Below are 11699 nucleotides of genomic sequence, written 5' to 3'. Positions count from 1 at the left end.
TGAACAGATAAATTGTTTCATTCATAAAATGTCATAATTGTTGGAAGGTCTCTGTGACGTGAGCAGAAGAAAACACATTCTGTTCTAGGAAAATCAGCACCGACACTGGAGACTCCTTCCATTAATGGCAGCAGGGTTATTTGGAGTGAACGTGTTAATTATAATAAATAAAGCTATGATAGTGGTGGAGCTGCCCTACTGTCACAGCTGTTGTTTATAGAAAATAAACAAACACCTTCGGCACCAATCAGAAAACTTGGTAACACTTTATTTTAATCATAGAAGCAGGCAATTCTTTAGAACATGTGACACACACACAGGAGGAGGTACAGTAAGTTCCTAACTTTGTTATTGTATTTTACTCAACAGTGCTTACTGACACTTTGTTCCGCAACAAAATCACACCTCGTCATCGTGGTCAACTTCCTCTTTCTCCTTTGTGCTACTCTTTCTTACAGATCCAGCATAACGATTTATTGCCCATCCAGAATGCGGGCAGGAGCTTTTCCTTGAAGGAGGTTTTGTAGCGGTGCAGGAGCTTAACCTTTTTTGGCTCTCCTTCCACAAGGTAGAAGGCCAAAATGCCGGCCGGTTGGTCCACGTAGACACCAATGGTTTTGCCTTGGTCACAGTGGATCTCCACGCTCTCTTCATCGTGCCAGGCTTGATAATTTCGTCCGCCCCAGCCCACGGCCCATGACGCATCGTTCTCCCCCAGGGCACATGCTCCGTGTTCAGTTTTGCGCCCGATGCTGGCGTACACCACCCCGATCACCGCCCAGCCTTCGTAGTCCACCTCCCAGTAACCACGGCAACCCAGAAGACCCTCCTTACATAATACCTGGATGGGAAAAAAACATTAAAATAGAAAATAATTCGAAAATGTACATTTTTGCTTTAGATTTTTAAAATGTATATATTGGGTATAGAATAGAGTTAAGTTAGGCTTTAATTTGGCACATATGCATTACTGCAAAGTAAAAAAAAAAAAATCTTTGCGTATCACAGCATAGCCGGGGTCTGAGCACAGGGTCAGCCATGATACATGGGATGCGTCTGGTGTCTGGGAATGATTCTCTCTACCTAGAAAATGGTTCTGGCCTTGACTGGTGTTGGCAACTGTTTCTCTGGGGACTTGACAGCTCGATAGTTCATGACTGGAACTTCTTACAAGTCTACCTGGGTCTTCAATAACTACCTGGACTCCATATTAACATTAATTAACATCAGCTATTATAGCTGAACTGCCTCCCACCCTACACACTGTATAAATGCAGATCATTTACTGCTTTCTGTTTTCACCCAGATGAGGATGGGTTCCCTGTTGAGTCTGGTTCCTCTCAAGGTTTCTTCCTATTACCATCTCAGGGAGTTTTTCCTTGCCACTGTCGCCCTCGGCTTGCTCAACAGGGACGAACTGACCATTTTGATTCATACAAATTCACATTTCATACAAACTTAAATAATTCTTTTGACTGTGTAAAGCTGCTTTGCGGCAATGAAAATTGCTAAAAGCGCTATACAAATAAAATTGAATTGAATTGAATACAGTGCCCCAGAGCAGATAGGGTTAAGGGCCCAACAATGGCAACCTTATGGAGCTGGGGCTCAAACTGCAGACCTTCTGGGCAGTACCTCTGTGCCTTAACCCCAACGTTTAACATCCAAGGAAAAGATACAACAAAAATGTCAATTGTCAGGAAAAAATAAAATAAAAATCACTGATTTGTAAAAGGATCACCACCCTCCTAAAAATAGCTGCACCTGATTAAGTCTAGAAATCCCCTCAATGGTACACAAAGCCATTTGACTTTCAACTGTGGTCATTTTGATTAGCTTAGCATGAAAAGCATTTCAGTCCCTGGGAGTGCAACTGAAGTCAGGAAATTGATTAAAAAAACAAATTCAAAGGCTTTTTCAATGCCTAGCAGCACAGTAAAGTCTACTATTAAGAATTGGAAGGTATTTGGTATTTGTGGACGTCGCTCCAAACTAGATGAACCAGCCAGGAGGAAAGTGGTCAGAGAGCCTACAGCAACTCTGAAGCAGCAGGACGAAGAGTGGTCATTATTATGTCGGGTGGAAATGTAATACAGCTCTCCATGCAACTAACACCACTCCTATAATAAAGCACGGGGTGGTAATATGCTGTTATGGGGGTTGTTTCTCTGCAGCAAAGACTGGAGCACTTGTCAGGATAGAGGAAAATTGGATGGGGCAAAAATACTTAAGGAAAATCTGCTGCCAAAAAGTTGTCAAGGAAGAAGGTTCACCTTCCAACATGTGCCGATGACCAACAACACACGGCAAAACTGACCACATAGTGACTAACGGAGAAAAGCGTGAATGTTGTTGCATGGCCTAGTCAGAGGCCTAGTTTAGACTTAAACCTTATTGAAAATCTGTTTAATGACTTGAGTACTGCAGTCCACAAATACTCAAAGTTTAGATGTGCTAAGCTTCGTCTGCCTTTCAGAAGGTTATTTATTAGCTTTACTCGATTGAGTTTACAAAGCAGTATTAGAAGAGTATTAGAAGGCAATCCTTTTCCAAATCAGAAATAGTTTTTTTTGTATTTTTTCTATTTCTTTCTGACATGTTGGTTTTATATCTTTCACTTAGATGTTAAAAGTTCCACTGAGTAAATACAGCTGGATAAAACATAAACCGTCTTCATTTTGGGCCGCAAAGCAACAAAATGTGATTCTTTTAAAGTGGTAAAGTCAGTGGTAAAGTGTTAACAGAGGAGTTTACACATTTCTTCATTACAATACTTCCTGATGTTTTTTTTTTTTTTTGCATTAACTTAAAAACAGATGGGGAGAAATCAAGGTTTGTAGCTACCATAATGTAAGTCTGAACGGGAAACAAACAAACAAAGTTTGGACACAAGAAGATTTATTGTATACATTTTAAAATAATACTTAAAAAAAACTATGAAATAGTACGTATGACATCAGGTAATTAGGTAACAAAAGTGGTTAATTTTTCTTTTAAGACACGAAGGCCAGCTGTTCCTTGCAAGAACAGTATTGTCAAGTCCATTTGCAAAACCCATCAAGCTCCATGATGCTTTCATGGAGACCATCCCAGGAAATTGGGCCCAAAACCCACTTCTGCTGCAACAGGGATAACCACAGCCATGAGAAGATTGTAAAACGAAGCCCATTTAAGAATTTGGGAAGATTCATAAAGAGTGAACTGCAGATGGAGTCAGTGCTTTAAGAGCCACCACACACAGACATATCCAGGTCATGAGCTACAACTGTCGGATTCCTTGTGGCAAGCCACTCTTGAACCAGAGACAACATCAGAGGCGACTTATCTGGCTTAAAGACTAAAAGGACTGGACTAATGCAAAGTGGGCCAAAGCACTATTTTTAGGTAATTTTGCATTTCCTCCATGGAAATCAAGGTTCCAGAGTCTGGAGGTAGAGAGGAGAGGAACAAAATCCAAGTTGCTTGAGGTCCAGTGTAAAGTTTGCACAGAGAGTGGTGGTTTGAGGAGCGCTGTCATCTGCTGGTGTTGGTCCACTGTGTTCTTATTAGGTCCAAGGTCAGCACAGCTGTCTACCAGGACATTTTAGAGGAATCCATGATTCCCTCTGCTGACCAGCTTTATGGAGATGCTGATTTAATTTTCCAGCAGGACCTGGCTCCTGCCCACACTGCCAAAATTACGAATACCTGGTTTAAGTACCATGGTATCTCTGTGCTTGATGGACCAGCAAACCTCAATGGGGTATAGTGAAAAGGAAGATGCAAGACACCAGACCCAATAACACTGAGCTGAAGGCTGTTGTCAGAGCAACCCGGGCTTCCATAAGACCCTAGCAGTGCCATAGACTGATCGCCTCCATGCCAAACACCATTGCTGCGGTAATTTATGCAAAGGGAGCCCCGACCAAGTACTGATTGCTGCACGTGTTCATACTTTTCAGTAGGAAAACATTTCTGCCTTAAAAAAGATTTTTTATTGGTCCTAAGTAATATTAATATTTTGAATCTATAATATGAGTTTCACTTTTTCAATTGAATTACTGAAATTAATCAACTTTTTGATTATATTGTAATTTATTAAGATGTGGCTGTGTGTGTGTATATATAATATAAATGACTGAATAAAATAAAAAAAGAAAAAGGAAGAGAAAAAAGGTATAAGAGGGAAAAAATGGAACAGAAGAGTATTCGGTGTAAAGGAAATAATAAGAACAAAAACAGACCTGAGGAGTGACGTCGTATCTTTCGGGTCGGTTAAATACAGGACAGCTATGCTCGGACGCCCGGGTCACTTTAGTCCCACCCTCAGAGAGCCAGAGCAACTTCTGAGCCGTTTTTTCATCCAAAGAGATAGGGATCCAGTCTGAGAGGAACACGTGTGCGCACACACACACACACACACACACACACACAAGAACAATAACATGTCACCAATGTTACTGCCACCCTAAATACCCTAAGCTTTAGCTGAAGCCGTATACAGACATGTTCAGCTGTTTCACCTGTAACACTGACTCTACACTTTACTGTAAAATAATGTAAAGAAAATCTCCTTTACATTTCATCAGCTCCTCTCTGGTCGTGGGTTCAGGAATATCAGGTTCATACACCGGTGGTACGTCTGTGACACGAACAAACAAACAAAATTTACACGTTTTAAACCTCCAACAGCTTTACTAACCACATCAAAAACTTCACACACTTCCACTGATATCTATCTATCTATCTATCTATCTATCTATCTATCGATCTATCTATCTATCTATCGATCTATCTATCTATCTATCTATCTATCTATCTATCTATCGATCTATCTATCTATCTATCTATCTATCTATCTATCCATCCATCCATCCATCCATCCATCTATCTATCTATCATGTATATGCACATGACATGTAAATAGGGGTTAGTGGGCAGGGCATGCTTTAACACATTCTGAATCCAAGCATTTGTTCACACTCGACTGATCGCACTGCAGTGTGTCTGTGTAGCATCTAATCCTCTAATCATTCCACTTCATAGATTTTTGGCTTGTTTGTAATAATATTAACAGACACCAAATGCTTTTTGGGATTATAAGGGTCTGAAATAAATACAGTGTGGACATATAAGAGTTATTAATAATATTTTTAGTTTGTTTTGAAATATTCATGTCTTGAAGCATTTGTTATTGTGAAGTATAGTGAAGTTAATTAAAGATTAATCTATGCAAGTTCATAAGAAGCACATAAAATAATCACAAACTCTCTACACTCTCTAATCTTCTACACTGCTGAAAAGTGAATAATGTGGGAAAGTATGAACTCCCTGTTAATTAAAAACTCTTACTTGTCTCTCTTTCTCTTTGGGTTTCCAACTGTAATTGTAAAGATCCCAAGTCACATGACTAATTACAACTTATATTGGAGGGGGAAAATGCATTTTAAAAAGACTTCCTTTTTAATTTAAGTGCATTTATTTTGCCTGAATTTGTCATGTTATACAAATTGTTTATAAATAAAGAAAGAATAAATATATGATTAAATAATCCAAAATAAATAAATATTTAATCATCATTTAATATTGTGTTTGAGTTAAAAATATGAGGTGAAAAGAACCTTAAATCACAAGGTTTTTCAGAATTTAATAAATTTGTGGGATTAGATATTAGATATCTGATAATTAGGAGTCTGAGAACAGTTTTCAGGCAGGTTGTTATGTTTTTAAACAAACTTTATCACAGACATGCCAGAGGAATCAGTGTCAGTTCTCAGACTGTTCCATGCTGCTGTGTGATTATAATAATAATAATAATAATAATAATAATAATAATAATTATTATTATTATCATTATTATGATTATTAATTCTGATTGAAGTAGTTACCTGAAAGGGCTTCAGTTTTTGCTCCCTTTTTTCCTGTAAACAGGCATTTAATTAATTAAAAGTCATAACACTGACGCACCCATTGTATAATCTGTTTTCTTTAAAAAGAGCTGTGCAACTGGTGCTATGTGACCACATGCTTTACAATGTCTGTTATTTCATCATGGACAGAAAGCTAGAACAAAGAGTAAACATGAAATTCTGCATGAAACTGCGTAAATCTGCCACAGACAGACCGAAAAAGGCGAGGCAGGTCCGCGGACAGTAAATCTGCCACATTGTGCATTAAGAATTCTTCCCCAGGGGCCAGACAGTCATGAGCAAACTACTGCCAGATTTTAAGCCATCCAAGGATGTATACACTATTAATTATTTGATTATAACTGCACAAGACCAAGTGTTTTATTTCTCTTATCTCTCTTAGTAGTAAAAACAAGTAATGTCTGTTTTTTAGAGTAGTAACATGAACCTCGATTTATGTCTCGCCTTCTGACAAATCACAACGCAGCACAATGTGTGTATTTTTATTTATCTGTCAGCACTTTATGTGGGTTAGGAGCTTCACACATACACACATTAAACATATGCTTGCATTAATCATGTATACATGTGTCATGAATGTGAAGATCACACTTCTGTAGAAACCAGACACTATATTGCACATGATGAAGACGAGGAACTCGATCTGTAATCAGGCGTCTTTACACGTCCAGAGTAAGCTCTCAGAGTAATGCGAGCAACTATTAACTGGCCACAAATAGTGGATGATGAAAAGAGCAGAAGAACGAGGTAAAGGTCAGCCGAGAACAGAGACAGCCTGTCCTCTCTTTCATTAGTCCTCCTACAAAACCTCCATCCAAAGGAATCTTGGGAAAATAAATCAATCATGTGGAAATTTGCAAAGCGAACCAAATAAAAAAATATATAACAGTTAAAAAGTAAATTCTGTGAAATAAAAATCATGTGAAAAGAAATGTATTATGTGGAGAAGAATCACAGTAAAAAGTGAATCACAGTGAAGAAGAATCACAGTAGAAACTAAATCTTGTAGAAAATAATCACAGTAAAAAGTGAATCATGTGGAAAACCATTCGTGAGGCCACATCACTGAGGGTGTTTAAGTCCAATCTTAAAACTCACATGTTTTCTCTGTCGTTTAAACCAATGTTGATTTTACATATTGTTCTAATTATATATGTGTGTGATGTGATTTTAATTATGTTCCTTTTTTATATTATTTTATAAAATTTTATTTATTTTTATTATCATTATTTTGTTTTTATTTAATTTATTTTAGGAGATTATTATATTATTTTATTATTTATGTGAAGCACTTTGGGGCATTCTTGTTGTTAAAATGCTATAGAAATAAAGATGAGTTGAGTTGAGAGTTGAGAAAAGAATCACAGTAAAAAATTAATTGTGTGGAAAAAATCACAGTAAAAAGCGGTTCAGGTAGAAAAGAATCACAGTAAAAGGTAAATTGTGTGGAAAAAATTAATATTAAAAAGTAAATCATGTGAAAATTAATTACAGCAAAAAGTGAATTATGTGGAAAAGTATAAAAAATAATCGTATGAAAATGAGCCATAGTGAAACGTGAATCATATGGAAAAGAATCATGGTAAAAAGTGAATTTTGTAAAAAAAGAATCACAGTAAAAGTGAATCACGAAAAGAATCACAGTAAAAGTAAATTTTGTAAAAAAAAATAATCACAGTAAAAGTGAATCACGTTGAAAAGAATCACATTAAAAAGTGAATCACGTTGAAAAGAATCACAGTAAAAGTGAATCACGTTGAAAAGAATCACAGTAAAAAGTGAATCATGTGGAAAAAAGTAAGAAATTAATTGTGTGGAAAAAAATCACAATAAAAAGCGAATTACGTTGAAGTGAATCACAGTAAAAGTAAATCACGTTGAAATGAGTCATAGTAAAAAAAGAATCACAGTAGACAGTGAATTTTGTAGAAACCCAGATAGCACAGGTACGTCGCGGAGACGTCTCCTAAAGAGCGTATCATCTGGTAAACATCGCGTTAGTTTTTTTATAGTCGTATTTTGATCGTCTGTAGATCGCCTGTTTGAGCTGTTAAATGATACATCGTCTTTACATCTATATGACGTATCTTTATCGCATGAAATTTGCTGGTATGTGGACGAGAAGCTGCGGCGCCGTTGAACCCCACGCATTCCTCGCCCAAGTAGAGCTAGCCGCCGACTTCGCGGGCTGGGCCCCGGCGGAAACAGCCGTCTGTGTAGCTCTCTCGCTGGAGGGCAACGTGCTACGGGTGCTGCAAGACCTCCGGGCCGATCAGCGGAAGGACTGGGCAAAGCTGCGGGAGTCACTTCAACTTCCGGTTCGGCGTGGGTGAGGAGCTGGGGGTCTGCGAGCGACGGGCTTCTGAGCCACTCGGGCTTGAGGGACAGCGTACTCCAGCAGCCGCTAAACTAGCGCCGGGGGGACGTTTGGGAAGCCGCGCTGGGATTTACGTCGACTGTGTGCTGGACAGTGTCTTACTACGCGCGCTCGTGGACACCGGCTCCACTGTTTCGCTGCTGCGCTGTGGATTACTGGGGCAAAGCAAGCGCGTCTGCAGACTGCATGATCCTGCCTTCAACGTCCGCTACGTGAAGGTACGGGCATGTCGCACGGTGTGAGTCCAAGTGGGTAAGCTAACTTATTCACACGAGTTCTTTGTGGGGAATGTCGAGGAGGACTGCATTTTGGGGTTGGACATTTTGGAGAGATGGGGTGCACACACCCAGGGGGGCCAAACTTCCAGTAGCAGAACGAGCGGGAAACCTACACGCTAACGTCGGCGCTTTACCCCGATGGCCGGGCAGCAAAGCGCGTGGTCGGTACTGCGAGCGAGTGGAGTGTCGTGACGACGTAGAACCCTCGACTCCGAACATTCTCCCCGTGCAGTCCTCCAGGCTCTCCGGCGGTGATCAGCCAGTGTGCGGCCGAGTTACTGCACCACCCGTAGTCGCTTCGCTGGTGTCACAGCTGGACCGTGATCCGCTCATCGCCAAGCAGGAGAAGGGCCCCACCCAGCGCTCGCAGGCACCGCTGCAGGACTTTCGTGTGGGGGCACCTATGGAGCGTAGGGGCGTGGACACTCACAGCCGGGGGCGGGATTTTGCTGCTGGAGAGCAGGTATGGGTGTGTACATCCGGAAGGAAGAGGGGGCTCTCGGGCAAGTTTATGTCCCACTGGGTGGGCCCCTGTACAGTAATTGCTCGGCTTTCCGATGTCATCTACCGGGTGCGGTTCGCGGGGCGGACACGAGTTGAGCTCCACCAGGACCGTCTTGCACCTTACCAGCCGCATGCCGACAAAACATCGAACTCTGTGGAGGCCGGACCGCCTCAGGACAATGTTCGCGCTCATCCCTCACCCGCCAAAGGACTCCGGCGTTCCCAACGTCAGCGCCGACCGCCTCCACGCCTCCGAGACAAGGTTCGTCATGGTGACTAGGGACGGTCACAGCTCGGGTAGGGGCAGTCTGGCGTGGGCAGGGTGACGGCTGACGACCACCATGCCATGCGGGGATGTCTATGTGTTCACCCTGTTGGGGAAGGGTATTTGGGGTAGTGGCTTTGGCCATGTTGTGTGTGTGGAGTGTGTGTGACGTGTGGAGAATGTTCTCGTGTGAATGTGCTGCTTATGCTCCACATGCTGTGTGCAAAATAAAGTACTCCCAGCCATTGCATTGGGCAGCAAGTAAGCCCACTTGTCTCTCCAACATCCTTTCCGGCGGAAATACGTTACAATATGTAACATTTATTACTGTTACCGTGTTAAGGTTACACACAAACTTTCCGGCTGGTCTGGAGTAAGATAATCTAGCTGATAATAGCTGCTGTAGTTAGCCAAAGAACCCCACCTGTGTAAGAAAAGAAACGGCTAAGATGTCTGAGCTTATTATCTTTCTCTGTAGAATGTTTGCAGGATGATGAAGATGGTGAAGTGATAAATAAACGCTAAACTGTTAACTGTAGTGCTAGCATGACGCAGGCATTTAGTTAGGTTGCTAGCGTTATCAAACACATATCTTTCTAAATAGAAACGAAATACTGAACATAAATGTCACCTGTTGTTTAGCAGTTATTAGGTTAGGGGGCAAATACTTTTTCACACAGGCCCAGTTAGGTGTGGAGTTTTTCCCTTAATGAATGAAATCATAAATTAAAAACTGTATTTTGTACTCGCATTGTGTAATATTTTTGTTTAAAACTGTTTGATGAGCTAAATTGACAAAGGTGCAAAAACAAAAAAAAAGTGTTACTTGTGTCTCTTTCTCCTCACCTGTCTCAGACATGTCTAACTCTTATATTATAACGAGCCCGAGTCACATGAATAATTACTTAATTACTTAACTTATATTGAGGGGGAAAATGCTTATTAAAAAAACTTCCTTTTTCATTTAAGTACATTTATTTTGGCTGAATTATTTGTGTTATACAAATTGTAAGTAAATTAATATTTGAATCATCATTTAAACATTTAATCATTTTACATGATTGTGTTTGAGACAAAAAAATAAGCTGAAACAACTTTAAATCATAAGCCATTACAGAATTATGGAATCGGTGAAATTAGATATTATCTATCTGATAATTAGGAGTCTGAACAGTTTTTGGCAGGTTGTTATGCTAAACAAACTTTATCACAGACATGCGAGAAGTTTCAATGTCATCTCTCAGACTGTTCCATGCTGCTGTGTGATTATTATTATTATTATTATTATTATTATTGCAGTTTGAAGTGTTTACCTGGACGGGCTTCAGTTTTTGCTCCTTTTTTCCCTGTAAATAGGCATTTAATTAATTTAATTATCACAGACATGCGAGAAGAATCAGTGTCATCTCTCTGTGTCTCATCAGTGTCATGCTGCTGTGTGCTTATTATTATTATTATTATTATTATTATTTTTATTATTATTTCAGTTTGAAGTAGTTACCTGCATGGGCTTCAGTTTTTGCTCCCTTTTTTCCTGTAAACAGGCATTTAATTAATTTATTATTAGACAGGACAGGAAAAACACATCTGAAAAAAGACTTTTACGAAAACATGGCTTTCACCCAGCAAATAATCTGTAAAGTTTAAACTAGAGCTGGTGCAGCTCTATCAGGTGTCAGAGAAAACACAGGATTTCAGTGTCAGTTGTAAAGTCTTTGCAGAAATCTTAACACGGAAATAGTCAGGACTCTTTATACAGGATGTAAAGGCACTATTACAGCACTATTATTATTATTATTATTATTATTATTATTATTATAACTGCACAAGACCAAGTTTTTTTTATTTCTCTTATCTTTCTCAGTGGTAAAAACAAGTAATGTATGTTTTGCAGTGCTCATTGAACAAATCTATCTCAGCTACTACAACACGGTCCTCTCACCAGTCTCATTTTACTCTTTCACTTTCTGCAGCCTTCCCTCTGAAACTGGAGACTCCTTCCATAAATGACCTAAAATAGCTTTAAGAAAACGTCACCACATCAACTTTTAGAGTAGTAACATGAACCTTGATTTATGTCTCGCCTTCTGACAAATCAGAACTCAGCACAATGTGTATATTTTTATTTATCTGTCAGCACTTTATGTGGGTTAGGAGCTTCACACATACACACATTAAACATATGCTTGCATTAATCATGTATACATGTGTCATGAATGTGAAGATCACACTTCTGTAGAAACCAGACACTATATTGCACATGATGAAGACGAGGAACTCGATCTGTAATCAGGCGTCTTTACACGTCCAGAGTAAGCTCTCAGAGTAATGCGAGCAACTATTAACTGGCCACAAATAGTGGATGA

General features: G+C 39.8%; 1 protein-coding gene across 1 annotated transcript; it reads right to left on the bottom strand.

Annotated features, from left to right (window-relative positions):
- Positions 1 to 247: 247 nt before the first annotated feature.
- LOC128544916 (tripartite motif-containing protein 16-like) lies at positions 248 to 10719 on the bottom strand. Its single transcript, XM_053515230.1, has 5 exons — positions 10647 to 10719; positions 5868 to 5900; positions 4559 to 4621; positions 4224 to 4363; positions 248 to 841 (listed from the first exon to the last, which is right to left on the bottom strand). Exons 1-5 carry the CDS (start codon positions 10717 to 10719, stop codon positions 443 to 445), a joined length of 708 nt encoding a protein of 235 aa, XP_053371205.1. The 3' UTR covers positions 248 to 442.
- Between the last annotated feature and the right edge of the window lie 980 nt (positions 10720 to 11699).

Source organism: Clarias gariepinus, chromosome 16 (assembly GCF_024256425.1).
Source record: "Clarias gariepinus isolate MV-2021 ecotype Netherlands chromosome 16, CGAR_prim_01v2, whole genome shotgun sequence".
In the NCBI taxonomy this organism is placed as follows: domain Eukaryota; kingdom Metazoa; phylum Chordata; class Actinopteri; order Siluriformes; family Clariidae; genus Clarias; species Clarias gariepinus.
This window is presented reverse-complemented; position numbering and strand designations above follow the sequence as displayed.